This window comes from Boleophthalmus pectinirostris, unplaced genomic scaffold (assembly GCF_026225935.1).
Source record: "Boleophthalmus pectinirostris isolate CB_2022bp ecotype Guang Dong unplaced genomic scaffold, ASM2622593v1 HiC_scaffold_7, whole genome shotgun sequence".
NCBI lineage: Eukaryota > Metazoa > Chordata > Actinopteri > Gobiiformes > Gobiidae > Boleophthalmus > Boleophthalmus pectinirostris.
Genome location: NW_026571473.1, coordinates 7,330,341 through 7,349,640, shown reverse-complemented (window position 1 = coordinate 7,349,640; position 19,300 = coordinate 7,330,341). Strand labels below are relative to the sequence as shown.

Below are 19,300 nucleotides of genomic sequence, written 5' to 3'. Positions count from 1 at the left end.
TAGAACTCACTGGAACATAATTTTGCATATTAAGTAAGGGTGTACAAAAATACTGAAATATTGATATATCGTATCGTTTAATTTGATGATACAGTATCGATATTGTGGGCTGCTGTATTGATATATCGTCAAGAGTATTTTTATGGATATTTTACTGAATAATTTTGTGTAAGAGGTACAGTTGTGTTGACATTTTCACCATTTTGAAGAGTAAAATGGGTGTTTTTCCATATTAACTATGCACAAACTTAGTGGACTTGCCATGATTGAGCCTTTGTTTTTCACTGAACCGTATCGAATTGATCTGAAATATATCGTGTCGAATCGTATTGAATCAAAAGTGCACTGTATCGAAAAATGTATCGTATACTGTCCTATGTATCCAGGTATGTACCGTATCGGCAACTTCTTAATGATACTCAGGCCTTTTTAACCATTTTTATTTTGTCTGCCCCCCATCTGTATTAATGATTGTTGTGATGTCATCTGAAACCCAGCAATTGGCAGATACTTAAAGATATAGTATAGTAGTGGTAATAAAAGTAGGTATCTGAACTGAAAAAGTTGTATTGGTACATCCCTTAAGGAGAGCAATTTTCTTTTCTTTTCTTATTTTTTTTACTAAAGAAACCTTGAATTGAAAGTTCACTTGGTTATTTATTATTACAAGAAACAACAGGATTTTCTAATGGCACCAAATAAATTCTCCAGAGCCTGAACACTGAACAACAAGCTCCAAAAACAAGATAGTGATTTCAGCAGGAGGAAAAATGAGCTGCTTCACAGACCCTCGACAAAAGCAGAGGTGTTCCCAGTGTAATTCCTCTAAATCCTGACCTGAGGCGCCTGAGCTGTGAGCAGACAATGAGCAGAGGGTCAGGCCGGGATTCTTGGCTGTGTTCACTGACAGCCATAGAGTAGTGCTGTGGTTAAAGGGAGGAGTTTACAGCAGTCTCCATAATGGCCTTGTGCATGTGGAGAGGCGGCTAAAAATAGTGGAGGACTGCCCTATTGGCCCACCGCCTTATCACAGCACAGGGACATTTCTGTGCAAAGGGAGCCAAGGGGACGCACGTGGAGCTAAATAAGAACTCAACACACAACACGGGAGTTTGACTAAGAGACTCGAAACCCTGTCAAATACATATGCCAGAATATTCAATCAAAATATACAGGGAAATCAGCTCTGGCTTTGTTCAAACGTGATACTGTTCTGGCAAAATGCAGGTAAATTTCTGGGTCAGACTGTTTTTGTGTGAACGGGCTTAAAAGAATAACTGAAAACACTAAACACTAGAAATGACAAAATATATTCAAATTAAAATAGCTATAAGTCAGTAACAAAAAAGTGATCATATTTGGCATTACAATGGTCCCTCGTTTATCTCTGGGGTTACGTTCTAAAAATAACCCGCGAAATAGTCATCTTTATATTTTACAATTATTATATCTGTTTTAAGGCTGTAAAACCCCTCACAACACACGTTAAACTCTTTTCTCAGACAGGACAGTTAACCCTTTATTGCACCCTTCTTAAAACTTATTGTTGCTGTCATCCTTGTGTTATTTTCCTCCTTCTCTATGTAACGAACCAATTCATTTATTTCGTAATGGAGCCCTACAGCGCAGAGTCATGCACAGGTCAGTTTTTGGAGACTCGCACCCGCGCAGTACAGTACCCGCCCGTTAACCTGAGATTATATCAAACTTTTGAGCTGCCTATGCCACAGACTGAACCAAGACTAAACCAGGACTACCCCAGGACTAACCTAAGACTGATTCCAGGACTGAAGAGGAGGACTAAACCAGGACTGAACTAGGACTAAAACAAGAATAAACCAGGACTAAACTAGGATTAAAACAGGAATAAACCAGGACTGAACTAGGACTAAAACAGGAATAAACCAGGACTAAACCAGAACTCACTGTCGGGACCGGCTCGGAGGTGACCGCAGGAGAAAGGACCAGATCAGCTCCGCACCTCACGTCGCCTGATTGCACTTTGCGGACACCCTGGTCGGGGTTCTCTCTCTTAAGTCCAAGATTAGACCTGGTTTAGATCTGGTTTAGACCTGGTTTATTCCTGACCCGCCCGTGTGTAATTACTACCCGCCCGCATACTTGCCCGTAATCAGGACGCAAGGGGAGGGACACAATGCGCTTTCATACACTGTAAAAAAAAAAGCATGCAAAATTGCCCCCCAAAAAAATCAACAAAACAGTGAGACCGCGAAAGGTGAACCGCGATGTAGTGAAGGACGATTGTAATATTTGTGTTCTCACATTTTCAGATTCTCCTCAGTGCATCAGATTTGTCATTTTAAAGAGTAAAAACAGAAAAAGAAGAGCAATTACCCTAAAAACATGGCTGTATATATTTACAATAAAAAGCTAACAAATTATTTTATATTCCAGATAAATACATTTTTGTTTTGAAAAGTTAATTTGTGAACTTCAACCTCAACTTCCACTTCAGCTTCTTCAACTTCTACTTCAACTTAAAAATATAGTGAGTCTTGCAATCGATTTTAAAGGCTAAAAGTCAATGCAAATATTGGTTAACAGCCAAAGCAGCAGGTCAAATCATGACTCCGCCCCGGAAAAGAGGAAGAAGATTGATGGTGTTGACTCAAATATTCCATTCAGATAATCCCTACAATAAACTGTAAGAGTAAATATAGGGCCTAGCGATAAGTAGTGTCTTACCCGAGTTTCCCAGCTGTTTGTAAAATCTATATTCCAAATGGAGCTGCGGTGCCCTCGACTTTATAGGTTCCTGAAAGAGAAAAACAAGATTAACATTAGAAAAATATACTTCTATTACAGTCATTTGATGCAAGATCCATGTTTAGTTAATGACTACTAATACTACTAATACTACTGCTACGAGAAAACTAAATATTAACTTTATCATCTATAAGCCAAAGGTTCCCAAACTTTCCAGGCCAGGAACCTCAAAATAACCATGCAACCAGGCCGGGCCTCCCACTGCCAAATGACATAGATATCTGTAATAATTCCATTTGCAAAACATTTCTAATCAGGCCAATCATTTCTATTTATTTGAGAAGTGTATAGTTGAATCTTAACTAACTTTTACTATAATTTAACCCACACTTTGAGAAGCAAACATCTAAGCTATTTAAGTCAATATTATGTACAACTAGATAAAGAAATCTAAAAAAGGGGACTACTAAGATTTATGAAACATTTTAGTGAACTTTGAGAGAGTGAGTTATGAGCCTGAGCTATACATTTTCTTCCTTCTTTATAACAGTTTTGTATCATAGCAGACAAAAGTTAAAAATTGGAAATTGAACCATGAAATTTATATATTAGGAATTATGTTAAAATCTCGTCTTGTCGCATTCTCATGGCCCTCGTGGTTCTCGTATCTCGTCTTGCGGAAATTGTGTCTCGTCCCATCCCTACTTTCTATCTTCATGGAGACCGAATCACACAAGAGTTACAGGTCAGATCTGTGGAGAGGCGACCCTGCACAGTCAGAATACCGGTTTTGTTAGGTATTTTTGAGCTGTAAATCCATGTGTATGTGAATAAATATAAAGTAGAGCTGTTTAATGTCGTACTGTGGAACATTCGAGGCAGAGCAATGACATCCATAGAAATGAGCAGATGACGAACCCCGAACAAAAAAGGCTTGTGGATGGGGGATAAGGTTAACTCCACTTGTACAGTTATTCATTGTATCTGTGGCCCAGCTTTGCAAACCTCACATGTGTAATCTGATTAAGCCACTCCACTTGAAAACAAACTTGAGGAGGGCTAAACAAACAGCTACTTAAGGCTAATCTCACTATCTGCACCAGGACACAAATGTTTTCAAACGGCCAGTCGCTTTTTTAGTTCACGAGTAAACTATGCCAGAACTCAACTGTAAGAGAAAAGCTGCTGTTTTTTTCATAATTGTATAAAACAGATATTACTAAGCCAATGGTGTCATGACCCAGAGTATATCTTCCATGGCTTTGCACTATTCTTTTAGTTCCGAGTTGGCAGAAGTTTTAAGCCGGATGCTCTAACAGATGCTAAAATCATTATATTTCATCTTTTACTAACATATAAATGGTAAAAGTGTAACAAAAAAAAATACAATTGCTAATATAATACCAATGATATGAACAGAAACTTTCACATCTTCAACATAATTTTTCGTGTTTTGTTATGTCATGTATAATAAGAAATTAGACACATATAACTCACTCTAAAAACAAAGCAACTGGGACTTCTAAAACTACAACCTAGGCTTCAGCAGAAACTTCCACTTTATGGTTTTGTTATGTCATATGCAACGTGTTTTTCAATAACAAACTGCACCCAAATTATTGCGACAGTGACTACAAAGCTCCAAAGATGTGAGTGTGCGATGTGGGAAGAATCCTGTGATGAAAGAGAGAAACAGTTTAACAAGAGCCAGCAGAGAGGGGGCCGATGGCTTGTGACCAGTCCAGGAGGCGGAGTCACTCAAGCCCACTACAAGACAGAGATGTAAAGAGACTAGACGGGGCACTATGGCTTATCGATGATTTTAGAGGAAAAGTTTGCAGATATTTGTACTGATATTTTTCCCTGCACGGCCCCAGTCTCTCATGCAAGAAATTCATTTATAACCAAGATTAAAAAAAAAGGAAGCTCATTTGTGAACTTTACTATAATAAAAGGTACACAGCCAAGGAGAAATTCAATTCTGTCTGTGCAAGTTTTTGATGGAAGGATGTTTCACAGCTCATCCATGCTGCTTCTTCAGTTCTGGTGAAATCGTTGATTTTTCCATTGCTATGGATCCTACCTGGAGTCTCTGTGTGCGAGTCTCTATGTGTGTGTCCCAGTGTGTGCCCCAGTGTGTAAAGAAAACAATAAATAAATAAAAATTGGCTAAAAAGTTATGCTGTGGCTTAAACATAATTAATTGTGGTACTTGCTATTGATTATAAAAGCTTAATAATTAGGGGTGTGGAAAAACACTGAAATATCAATATATTGAATCGTTAATGTGATGATACAGTATCAATTTTGTGGGCTACTGTGTCGACTCGATATATCAATATATTTTGTTACATCCCTACAGTTTTGTTGCTTGTTTAGAGGAAGGAAACTCGTTTACGCAACACATTTGACATATTCACTGTTTCAATGATTAAAATCTTTGTGTTTCATATGAAGTTTGCAAAAGAAGTGGTTAAACAAAACATGTTTAGTATCAAAGCCACAGGTTAGCCTTTATTTTTACTGAACAATATTGAATAGATTTGAAATATATGGTATCGAATCAAAAATGCACTTGTATCGAGATATGTATTGTACCGTGGCCTATGTACAGAGGTATGTATCGTATCGGCAACAAGATATCGAATATCTGTACCGGATCAAAAAATCCATATTGGACCATCTCCACTGAGTCCCGATGGGGCAAACAGAGGAGGAACAGGAAAAGTACATGTAAAATAAATAATAAAAACAGTCAAACCAGATGGCACCCGGGCGCTGGACCCTTTAAAAGAGCTTAGAATGGGAAACAGAGGCTTATGGCAGCTTTGCGTACTTAAGAGTCATCTCCACTCGGGCAGATGGGCTGTGGAAGTGACCAGGCCGGAGCTGTGTGTCTGATGTAACCACTCTGCACCAAACACTGGGCTTTTCTCAGCTCCTTCGCACTTAGCTGCTAACGTCGCACTAGCAAAACCGCTACAGGGAAATGTGTACTGTAATGTACTGTATGTTTGTTTATGTGAGAGTTTATGGCAGGGGACCAAATGTGACGTGTGGTCTGCAATAAGCATTAGTTGAGAGTTACAATTGTATGCTTGGTAGGAGCAGGCCTATGTAAAACGATACCGTATATTTATTTACTATGGCATACAGTATTTCTACAGGCCTGTAATCAGACATTTTGTTATATTTTTTGTATACAAGCAAAAGAAAGGTTATGATTTGAGGCTACCAATCAAAATATGTGACCCAGTTATATTGGTAAAAAGTCCAGATGCCCTTCCTGCTTAAAGTGGGGTATAAGTCTGTCTTGCTCAAGAACACACAAAAAATAAGCATTAACTGGTCAAGCTTTGAACTAGTTAGCCTCTGGTTGCAAGGCAAACTTAAAGCAGCATACAGTCAAACATTTCACACAAAGTGGATGCTCCAGTTGAAATGTTACATAGTACAGCTTTAAGTACGGCTCAAGTTCATCACACACACAAGTCCATCCGAGGAAAAATCCTTTGCTACTCTCTTTTTGACCTGGAAAGCAGAATTTATGAGCAGACTACCGGTGACTAGAGCCAATAAAGACATACCCACACCTCAGAAAGTCAAAGTTTTAAGTGTGACTTTTGACCAATCTTCTCATTTTTATTTTCAAAATACTGTAATAACACTGCGACTAAATGAGCTGTGAGCGAAACAGAATCCTAAAAAAGCTTGCTTGTACCACATGGGGATGATGAAGGGAGGTGCTCCTCGCAACCTACAAAGCCATCGGTAGGCCAGTACTCAATTACGCAGCACCAGTCTGGACTCCAAACTTGTCCCACACTAACTGGGGGCACCTCCAGACTAAACAAAATGCTGCCCTTGGGACAATAACAGTGTCAATCCGAGTGAAGTATGAGTTCAAGAGCCAACTGTATCCTCCCTAACATCACTGACGCCTGTCCAGGGTGTGGCGAGACATCTCATACAACACAACACCTCTTCACCTGCCCTGCAAAACCAGCACCAGCAGGTCTCCATGTGGGATCTCTATGGACAGACCCCATAGGAGCTGCAGAATTCCTGGGACTAACTTAGAAGACAACAATGATGAAAGACAGCACAGGTTACAACAACAACACACGCTAAGTCTTTAATTGTAATCAAATTGAAATTGCAAGTTGAATGAACACGATTAGCAATTTATGAAGTATCATCATTTTCTCCACAAAACAACAAAACCTCCAGTCTTATTCTGCATAAAAGCCCCTAACCCTGTAGTTTAGAACTGTACAAAAATGTTCTGAAATGGGATTCTTGTGTTAGTTTGTCAGTTCATATTTCAGTCTCTGTCAGTTCTTCTAGATGTACTGAAAATGTGAACTTAGAACAGAATCCTATTATTAAAACATACATTTTGTCGCAATACTGGTCAGATAAGATATTTTCCTCAAATCGTTCAGCCCTATACTACAACTTTATATTAAACATGAGCTACAGGATTAAAGTGTTCCGAGTGGTCAGCTGCCCCAGACACAGACCACAACCACAGAAGGGCCCTCTCCTGTCTGACCTGCTGCTCTCCTCTTTCTTCCTCACCTTCTCTTCTCCTTTCCTCTCTGCAAATTTCTCTGATCTGGCCAAGATTTTACAAGTTATATCAGGTTTCTCATCTTGTTTTCAGATTTATTATCTACTTACTAGTTCTGAGACTGCTTCATTCTAGTCTGGAGGTCGTTTATTTTAAGATAACTTGTCGAGTAAAATGATCTGTCCATGCAGCAAGATAATTATTTGACTACTTTTATGTCATTTTCTGATAAATTTAAGTGTTTATATCTTAAGCTTTCCCTTCTAGTCTCCCCTCCTCCCCTCCTCTCCTCCTCTCTCCTTTCTTCTCTCCTTTCACCTCTCCACTCCCCCTCGGCTGTTACTACGCCTGTACCGACTACAGCCGTGTACATATCTGCACTCATGTCTCTCCACAGGCTCAGGGGAACAGCCAGCATTAACACTGGTGCACTCTGAAAAAAAAAAAAAAAAAAAACAGAGACAGAGTTTCCAGTGTGAGCTGGAGGCAGAGTCCGGAGCAGACGATCAATAAAGTCATAACATCCTGTCTGCACCTGCCACTGGTGAAAAGTCCACTCCTGTACCACACATCTTAAACACACCACAGAACAAGGCGAAACAATGTATGGTATTAAATGCAACTGATCGTCAACCAATGTAGTATTCAAATCATTATTATCTGCACTAGTATTGATACTTTGCAGTGACATGACGCTGGGGGTGTTCTTACATGTATGTGTATTAACGCTGGGTATCATGAAGAAGTTGCCGATACGATGCATACCTTGATGCATGGACCATGATACACGATGCATTTCTCGATACAGTGCGCTTTTGATTTGACACGATTCAATAAAAAAGATGACGATTTCCAGCTAAATTTTCAATATCGGTGCTAGGGCTGGTTATCATTAAGAAGTTGCCGATACGATACATACCCCGATACATGGGCCACAATACAATACATATCTTGATACAATGCACTTTTGATTCGATAGGATATTTTCAAATCATTTCAATACGGTCCTGTACAAAATAAAGGCTAAATCATGGCTGTGATACTAAAAGTCTTCGTTAAACCACTTCTTGTGCAAAATGAATATGTAACACTCTCATTTTACTCATCAAAACAGTAAAAATGTCAAATGTGTCCCATTAATGAATTTCCTTCCACTAAACGAGCAACAAACTATAGCGCTGTAACAAAATCATTTAGTAAAATATACCAAAAATATAATATATCGATAAAGCAGCGCACAAAACTGATACTGTGTCAGCACATTAAACAATATGTTATATCGATATTTTGATATTTTTGTACAATCCTAATGTGTATGGGAGAATTAATTTATCAGTTACCATGGCAGCACAATGCACACACACACAGCCAAAAAAGTTTAACTGACATTATTTGAGAGAGGGAAGAGTAAAAATCAGCTTGTCTGTTGTTCTAAATGAGTTCTTTCTGGTCAGATTGTATTAAAATCAAGGTCAGATTTAAGCCTGATAAAGCCTCAGAGGGAGCAGAGCCTACAGTTAGCATCACAACCCCAGGGAATGGTGATGACATCCGCTGCAAAATATCAACACAAAACATGGCCTGTGTAATTTAAACAGAAGAAATTAAATCATCTTGACAAACAAAACAAGTATATTTTGGTCTGCAGGTATCCATGGGTTTCAGAATGATGAAAACTTCGTAGTTAAATTATTATTTATTATTATTAATTGATTACTATGGCAACAGCCCTAACTAAATATCATAATTTTGCCAAGAAGAAAGTGAAATCCAGGAATATTCAAGAATTCATTCATTACTACAACTACATTCTGGGCGTTAAACTGAACATTCAAGTTTCAAGAATTAATGGGTTAGATAAAAGTTGTATTTATAAAACCAACATTTGTAGCTTAGATCTTGTGACCAAAATAGAAAATAAAACAGCATGCTGATCTTTTCCTTCTAGGCTAGTACAACTAAATAATATTACTTGTAACCATGGTAACAGGAAACTGCAAGACACTCAGGGGGGGACACCACATCAAGCAAAGCCAAACCAAAAGCTAGCAACAAATTAAAGGATTCATTCTTTAGCTGCTGGTTAGAGAAGTGACGTCACATAATTAGTGGATAACGGACTAAAAAAAGAATGACTTCTAAATGTTAAGAAACCTGAAGCATGATGACTCTGGTGAAACAGGAGCCAAAATGTAAAATACTGACATTTAAAAGTATAATACTCTGACATTTAAATGTATTTATTGATGGAATGTCTTTTAATACACTTTTTATTTGAAATGCAGTCCAAGAGCAGGTGTTACTTTGTTGGGTAAAAAAGTACTGATGTACACTGATGAGTACTAAAAACTAGAGCCAAAACCAAGTATCAAAAACACATAAAAAGGACAAAATTGTACCAAATGTGCCTTTTTCTTAGTACTGGATAAAGGTGTGCAAAAATATCTATCGTTTAATGTGATGATACAGTATTGATATTGGGGGCTGCTGTATCGATATATCGCCAAGAGTATTTTTTGGTTTATTTTACTCAATTATATTGGAAGAGGAAGAAAACTTGTTTATGCAACACATTTGACATTTTCACTGTTTTGTTGTGTTTCATATTCACTTTGCACAAGAAGTGGTTTAACAAAGAATTTTATTATCACAGTCATGAATTTTTTATTTTTATATTGATTTTTTTGAATTGTATCACATCGATTTGAAACATATCGTATTGAAACGAAAGTGCACTTTATCTAGATATGTATCGTATCATAGCCTATGTATCGAGGTATGTATCGTATCGGCAACTTCTCAATGATACTCAGCCCTAGTACTGGAATTGAGTTTGAAATATATCGCGATAAAATACTTAAGTTCAGATTCAGAATGTTACGTAACTTCTTGGATGGAGGATCAGACACCTGTTTGTCTTCATAGAGATGCTATTGTTTTGCCTGGCATGTTCCACAGTATGGCATTAAACTTATCTATCTCCTTGGAGACAAGCAAATTCCAAGTTTCAAGTCAGACCATAGCAAGGTGACCCCACTCACAGTAAGAAGACATGTTCTAAGTCAGACATGTCAAACTCAGGCCCAGGGACCAAATATGGCCCGCGAGATCATATTAAACATGTATTCGAACTGGCTCACCGGCTACAGATAGACTATAGAGACATTATTTATTTAAAATTGAGTTATTATTTTGTATTACACTTGTTCTGGATTCAGTGTTTAAGCAAAACAATTAATAAACATTTATTTTAATAAGAAAAAGTTTAACATTGCATATCTCGAAAGTAGAGAAAACATGCAGATGTTTTCAGGTAATAAAACACCTGTAGTGGAATACATTCAAATGAATATAGAATTTGGTTTAATGACATACTGTGGAACCTTTCAGACAAAGCAATAACATTCCTATAGAGAAAAGGTACATAGTGAACCTTTAAAAGACGACATATGCGTGAGACTGCTATATAGATATAATCTATGACACCCGTGAATCATTGTGTTATAATTTGCACATTTTAAATCGCAATAGTCTTCCACATCTGAAAAGTGTGGTGCCCAGGGGGAGCTGACATCGCCAAAAGAGTTATCACAACAAAGAGTCGGCACCTCCAGTAAATAGCTGTAGATCACACTAGCGAGTAGCAGATTTTTTTTTTCCATTTGTACCAAAATGACTACACAACCCTGCCAAGTCCTACGTGTATGGCGTCTTAAAAACAAGAGATTAAAGTTTGCTCAAACATACGCAAAATACTCCAAATACAACTTCGAGAGGGTAAATGTGAAGAGAAAACAAATTAACATGGTTAAAAGCTCTGATTTTGCATAACAGATCTGCTTTAATATCATTATCACTTTCATAACTAACTTATATCACGCCTGTCTGAGCGGAGATTTTTTTGTCATTAACTGTTCTGCAGGGGCCAAAATCCTGTCAGAGCAGTGGCCTGGGAGAGCCATTTCAGAGCTGTGTACCATTTGAAGGATCTGTGTGTGAAAGATGCAACAAAAATATGATTATGTCACCGAGGATTAAGCCTGGGTCTGTTTTACCACGCTCCAGCCATAAGGTCTCAGTGTGTTGAGTGCATGCCATCAAAAGTCCTCTACCGGGATTAACCAACTGTGCATATGATGTCATGCGGACTCCAATCTGACTCCACACAGCAGTAATACATAGAACTGTATATGATGTTGTGTTGGCAAGTTACTGAAATTGATTTGATATGAAGGTGAAGGCTTATATGACACTTACTTATTCTGAATTTATTGTTATCATTTATATGTTTTTTGCCCTTTGTTATTATATTATATTGTAATGAGGGAGCCAAGTAATTTTCCTTGTGGATCAATAAAGTTTATCTGAGTCGAAGTCTAAGGCTGTTACTTCAGGCTGTGTAATTAATCAAATTCTAATTGCAACCAAGATTTCATAATATCCAATGGTCAAGGGTGTAGGCCTGCCTGACTTATTGTTCAATACATACTAGATGGAACAATACTTTTTGGGGGTCAATATGTCACAATGTGGTAGTTTTCAAGTTAAAAGCTACCTTTTAGCCACCTTTTGTTTGGTAGAGATTGGCAACTCCAGGGCTGAAATTATCCAAATGATTCTGGTGAAGTTGTATGGAGTTTAAAACCACAGTGGAGCACTTCCTGTATTACCACATGGCTTCACGAGGTGGAACAGAGTGTTTGAGAGAAGAACTCAGTCTAAATACACAGGATTTGAGTGATAAACATGTGAGAATAAAACAAAAGTTTGCGTGTGTTTCCTCATCAAAAACATATGCGTAATACTTACCCTTTAAAAGAACTTTTTATGGATAATTCTACTTTATGGCTTCAGTATTATCTTTTATCATATTTACGACAGCAATATATCACACTTCAAAATGTGTTATCGTGACAAGGCTAATGGTGTGCATGGTTGTTTTTCCCGTAGAGAGTCAGTCTACAATGTCTAGTAGTTAAAGTTCTTAAAATGTATACTGAAAGACATTTTACTAAGGCTGTGCAAAAATATCAAAATATATCAATATATTGTATTGTTTAATGATACAGTATCGATAAAGTGGGCTGCTGTATTGATATATCACCAAGAGTATTTTTTGGTATATTTTACTAAATTATTTTGCCACAGCACTACAATTTTTTGTTTGTTTAGCGGAAGGAAACTCATTTATGTGACACATTTGACATTTTCACAGTTTTGAGGATTAAAATGATTGTTTCAGATTCACAAGAAATGATTTAACAAAGACTTTTAGTATCACAGCCATGACTTAGCCATTATTTTTTATCGATCGTTTTGAATATATCATATTGAATTGAAAGTGCACTGCATCGAGATATGTATCGTATCGTGGCCTATGTATCGAGGTATGTATCGTATCGGCAATTTCTTAATGATATCCAGCCCTAATTTTTACATTTTTCAATTCACTTGCATTTTAATCAACATTACAGAGTTCTCAAAAAACAAAACAAAAAGCCATTTATATAATATCGTGTTACTTTATACAAGCTCGGATAATGATCAAGACCATTGCATAACTATTCGGCAAAGGTCAAACTTTCTATTCACTCTATTTCTATTCATGTCATTTTTTCAGTATCAATAGCTCTTCAAATGAGTATCAAGTTTCAATACTAGCTTAGGTATCAAATAGAATCAGGACAGCGTTTTTAACAACCCTTCTATGTTAAAGGTGCATTGGCTCCGTGGAGATGTTATTGTTTTGTCCCACAGTGTGAAATTAAACAGCTCTACTTTACATTTATTCAATTACAGGTGGTTTTATAGCTCAAAAATACCTCAAAAAACAGGGATTCTGACTGTGAGAGGGGTCGCCTCTCCACAGATCTCACCGGTAACTTGGTCTAGTTTAGTCTAAATGAAGATAGAATGGTTTAACGTCATACTGTGACACATTCCAGACAAAGCAGTAACATTTCTGAAGAAAATTCGACGGCCCCTCCACCAGAAAAGTTACACAAAGCACCTTTAGTCGTGTATTATAAAACATGTTGTGAAAATCCAAAAGTTTAGACGCGCTGTTATCAGTTATGACTAAGCAAAGTGGCGCAAACTGTTCCTTTTTAAGCCCAGGCCGATCGCATTACATAATGGTCTGGTGGTAATAATTTAGGAAGTACAAGATGACCAAGCTGCAGCAAAGTCTTATTCCCGACACTATATTTAGGAATGGCCCACTTTGTTCAAGAGCAGTGCTTATGAAATAATCACCCGTCCCTGTGACAGATGATGACTTTATATTAATGAACGAACGGCTCGATTTAGAAGCGAGATTTCGTTTTACTCCATAAGAGTCAAATACTGGTGATGTGTCTCTGGAATTTCCCATCTTGCTCTGAATTAGAAATACTAAATCTCTTGTGCAGCCAAAACAAGATCAACCCTCTTGTGAACTTGCCAATAGATACTTTACATTGAAAAATTATCGCTGTTCTTTTTGTAACTGCCTCGTGAGCCTCGTCATTTTGGTCTAAAAATGTTCATATTAACACGCTTTACATGATCCTGGTGTTTTTATTTTTCGCGATTTTGTCTGTAATTAAATTCCTATTCCTAATATGAAGCTTGGCTCTAAATTCACCCCTTTAACTGCAAGCATCGGTGAGCTTCATTTGACTGGAGACGAATGCTACGCTGACATCACACACTGAGTTGAAACCATAGAATGTATCAAGAAGGACAAAATAGTTAAAAGAACTGAACCCAATACCATTTTTCCCCATGTAAAAAGTGTTTTAGCCCAGTACAGATGTATTGTAAAAGCGGCTCTTTTGGTCAAAATTAACAGCTGTATGTTGTCTGAATCTAATTACAAAGTGTTTAATCATCCACAAACCAGGCTGGTGTACTGTTAGCATGCTAGTTGTCATTAGCAGCATTAAAGAGATTGTGAAAGTTGTGAAAAGTGCTTAAAAACTTGTACTAAATAAAAGATGTTCAGAAAGTGAGGGATTGCTAGAAACTGTTCAAAATGAGCAAGGGCTGGGTATCATTAAGAAGTTGCAGATACGATACATATCTTGATACAGTGCACTTTCGATTTGATATGATATATTTCAAATCGATTCAATATGGTTCAATAAAAAATAAAAGCTAAACAATGGCTGTGATGCTAAAAGTCTTTCGTTTATGCAACACAAGAAGTGGTTTAACAGTTTCCTTCCACTAAACAACCAAATACCAAAAAATACTCTTGACAATATGTTGATACAGCAGCCCACGATATGGATACTGTATCATCACATTAAACTATAAGATATATTGATATTTCTATATTTTTGCACACGCTCATGAGCTAGTACTGTTGTTTATATTTTTTAAGCTAGTAACACTCAGGCGCAGCTCCGTAAGCTAATGAAAATGTTCAGTTTTTGCAAAAATTAGGAACAACTTTTACTAGTAAAAGATGATGAAAGGCAATGATGATGGTGAAAATAATATTAGTTTAAATATAGGGACTAAACATCTTTATTTAAAAATGGGAGAAAAAAAAAAAAATCCAAAATATATCAATGGAAGGGGGCCTAGCGGTGTGTTTATGTTGCACTAAAACATTACTTTTGTTTCATTTAACCAGATTTGTGTGGGTGTTGTTTTGTGTTCTTTGTAAAAAAAAAAAAAAAAAAAAAAAAAAGCAACAAAGGATTTCAATGATTAAATTTAGTTCATGGATGACACTTAATCCACTGATAAGCTAAGTTTACTACACGATGTGTGTGGGACGTCCGGACACAGACTAAGCTTATGCATCAGGCCTGAAATAGACTGTGACCTTTGCCTGACTCGGAGTAAAACATTTCACAATATACATGTGGCAGTGTGAGTCATGCCCCAGGATCCAACAGTGTCCTGTCTGTACCACTGGACCCACGCGTTCTGCTGAGCGAAGCAAATCAGGTAGTGAGACCAGAGGCTGCAGACACTTGAAAATGACATGGGACATCTAGACGGATTTAACTATGCACTGCAAGAAGTAATATCTAGGTAAACTCAAATGACTCAATTTAAGAACATTTAACTTGATTTCAGTAGATTTGACTTGACAAAAAAAAATATCTACCAATGGAGTAAGTGTTTTTTTTTCTCGATTCAAGCAAATTAAGAAGTTTTTATGTATTTTAAGTGCAACTGTTGTAGTTATTTTGTATAACAAGATGCAGTTTCCTATTTTAAGTACAATAAATCTTGTTACATTGATAGATAGTTTTACTTGTCATGTGAAATTTACTCAAATCAAGATAACATTTTCTTAATTCATGTCATTTTAACTTTTAGTTTTTGCAGTGTGCATAGCCAATTTAAATACTTTAAACCACAGTATGTAACTTCTTAGTTTTATTTCCCCCATTTTGGTTGCCTTTACTGCACTGAAAAACAGAAAAAGTGTCCTTACTGTGACAGGCTTGCATCTCCACAAACCTGACTCTTGCTTTGCCTGCTTGTTTCCATAGAAATATTGTTTCTGTGACTATAATCTTCCACATTATGGCATTAAACTTATGTCCATGGAGAATGTTCTGAACTAAATTTGGATTTTATCTTCCTATTTCCATGTGATCATGCAGGTGACGTGCCACATCCAGAAAGTTACATATTGTAGCTTTACTGTTGCCAGGAAAATAGCGCTTGTATTTTACTGTGTTAGCATGTGAAGAAAAACAAAGTACGGTGTCAAAGAGGTGTATACAGTAATATTTCTCCATACATTTAACAGGTAGTCCATTTCACTAAAAGGTCAGCTGGCATTTTGTGGGTGCTACAGCAAATGAATCATAATTCATCACATCCACGTACAATAATATTCTTATGCCTTCTCAGCAGAAAACTACAGTCTAATAACAATAATAATGCAGAGAAGTTGAGTAGACAGTCAGGTTGTCAAAACTAAAAGGTTAGTTGACCTTTTGCATGATATTGCACTAAACCAAGACCTTTACACCACCTTTCTGAATTTTCTCATTAAACATAAACCCAAAAATATCAACACATCATTTCTGTCAATATTAAATAGTAAATTTTCAATTGTTAGACACGCACACACATTTAACACATCAAATTTGACTCTATTTGAGTGTATTTATCTTTATCTGTGCAGAGTAACACTGACTACTATTAAAAATTATTACAAACTGGGAATTACTGGAAAATCCAAGATGCTAAATTTAACTATTGCTACGGCTTTTAACAATTTAAAACAAAGCAGTCCTAAAAATGTCACCAATAAACAGGCAACTCAAACTCCTGAATACACCAGTAATACCAAACAAAGAGACGTTTACAGTGTGGCTCCTTTATAATGGCAGGTTAAGTGTGTGCTGGGGACAGTGGAGGAGGAGCAGTCAGAGCTGGTAAGCGGAACAGCTGGCCTATGTCCAAGCCCTATCCTGTTACAGCTCAGATTTAACAAATGCAACGGAGCCTTCAGCGGCCTCTCAAACTGCTATAATTGACGACTCAGTGCTTAAAACCGTACCGTCAGCTCAAAGGGGAATATTTTAAGTTTTTTTTTTTTTTGTAAACGAGAGGAGAGGTAATTAAAGAACGTGACGCATGCCCTCTCAACTGTGATGATTCAGAGTGTTAATTCATTTGAATGGAAGAAATGACAAAGCAAAACTGGATCACAAGAATTGTTAGTGGATTTTATAATTTTACAATTGGTGCCACATCAAATTAATCATAATTCGTCACATCCACGTACAACAATGGTCTATGTTGAGAAGTTGCGTAGGCAGTCAGGTTATAAAAACTATCAAAACACAGTAGGCCTGTCATAAAAATTATTATATTGACTTATTGTTCAATATATGAAGCCTGTGACAATATATTATGATGTAATACAGTAAGATTTGAGCTGTAGATGGATGAAAAAATAACATTCAGGAGTAATTATTGGTTATTTCAACTAATTATTTGCTTTAGCTCATTCGTTTTAATGATACTGTATTTAAATAAAAGGTTTACTGGAATTATTCTGCTTTATTTATTTACTGTGTTAGCGGCATAAAGTAGTTTCAATACTATCGTTTATCATCATATTTGCAATATATATATATATATATAGAGTGGTTCAAAATTTGCACACATACACAGATACTAAAATCAAATCAATACTAAAACTAGTATCAAAACTAGATACTAATTTGAAGTATTCATTAAAAATATATATAACCTTTCGATTATTATATTTGCAGAATGGTCTTTGTAATTCCAACTCCACATAATGGTAAATCCTCAAATTTTTATACTGTGCTTTTCTATCTTCAAGGATAGGGGTGTGCAAAAATATCAAATATTAATATATATTATATCGTTTAATGAGATAATACAGTATAATATCAATATCGTGGGCTGCCGTATTGATTTATCGCCAAGAGTATTTTTTGGTATGTTTCACTAAATTATTCTGTTACAGGGATACAGTTTTGTTGCTTGCTTAGTAGAAGGAAACTCGTTCATGCGACACATTTGACATTTTCACTGTTTTGATGATTAAAATGTTTGTGTTTCATGTGAACTTTGCCCAAGAAGTGGTTTCACAAAGACTTTTAGTATCACAGCCATGATTTAACCTTTATTTTGTATTGAACCGTGTTGAATCGATTTAAAATATATCGTATCGAATTGAAAGATCACTGTATCCAGATATGTATCGTATCGTGGCCTATGTATCGAGGTATGCATTGTATTGTATTAATGATATTCAGCTCTATTCAAGGCACTCATACCACCATCATTCGCCCATTCATACACACACTCATACACTTTGGGCGAGTTGGGTTAAGTGTCTTGCCCAAGGACACAACAACAGCATTTAATTGTGGAAGCTGGAATCAAAACTCCAACATGTGGGTCCAGTAATATTTAATGTCAAGAGTGGGATTCAAACCGCCAACCAATACAATAAAACATATGTCTGAGTTAAAAATTACATTATAGGGTTGTTAAGTGTAATGTCTAGGGATGTAACAATAACCAAAATATCCTGATATCGTATCGTCAAAGTTCTCACAATAATATCGTGGACCATCACAAATTATTAAGTCTCTTTCTTAAATTAAGAGTAATGGTGCAGCAATAGCTAAAAAAAGACAGAGGGAACTACATAGACCATGATCCTTTGCTCCATTTCAGTGTAGACTACAAGAAGAAATAACAGTTCTAAACACTTTTAAATCTTAGTTCTTTGGATTAAGTCTTGTCAAGGCATTTTAAGAGAAAAAAGTAGCATATTCACAGTTTTGTTCGCCTCCACAAAATATCGCAATAAATATCGTACCGTGAGATGTATATCGTGAAAATATCATACTGAGAGATTTGGATATCGTTATATCCCTAATCATGAACCTCCCCACCATATCGTCAGCTTTTCCATAATATCGCAATAAATATCGCACCTTGAGGTTTATAATGTGATGATATTGTATCGTGAGACTTGGATATTGTTACACCTCTAGTAATGGGTCTAAGACAAATCAGCTGAAAATATTGGGCAAAATCTACAAATTCCTCTACGGCTAAGTGAGCATTAGCAGTGGCTGCAGTCAATCAGATGTAAGCACTGCTATTGTCTAAAAAGGGAGTGTTATGATCAGTGTGGTATGAAAATGTTGGTAATGAAAATGTCATTGTAGGACCATGACATACTATTAAACAAACCAAAACAATATTGATAAATGTTCCACAGCTGCTAGGAAAAAGCTATAACTGGGAAATAGACCTTTTTCTCAACAGCCTGTAGGTTTGTAGAACTTCCAATTAATGTTCTTCTATGGCAAAATGTCTGTGAAAATGTCTCGCGCATTCTCCACCAGCTTCTTAAATCTGTCCAATCACCAAATCTTCAACCAGCAAGGTCCACAAAGGATAAACATTCATCCATGAACAATTTATCCACAACTGTCAAGGGAAGAAAGACAAATGCTTAAAGGCAAACAATGTCTAGCATTAGTGAAC

The 19,300-nt window shown here is 36.6% G+C and overlaps 1 protein-coding gene across 1 annotated transcript in view; it reads right to left on the bottom strand.

The window, feature by feature from the left end:
* Nucleotides 1-1,116: 1,116 nt before the first annotated feature.
* The window catches only part of LOC129412041 (casein kinase I-like), a 44,179-nt gene continuing 25,995 nt past the window's right edge, over nucleotides 1,117-19,300 (bottom strand). The window contains exons 3-4 of the mRNA XM_055164761.1: nucleotides 2,707-2,776; nucleotides 1,117-1,133 (exon numbers count right to left, since the gene is read on the bottom strand). Of these exons, the coding sequence (XP_055020736.1) occupies nucleotides 1,117-1,133; nucleotides 2,707-2,776 (87 nt within the window). The remainder of the gene's footprint in view (nucleotides 1,134-2,706; nucleotides 2,777-19,300) is intronic.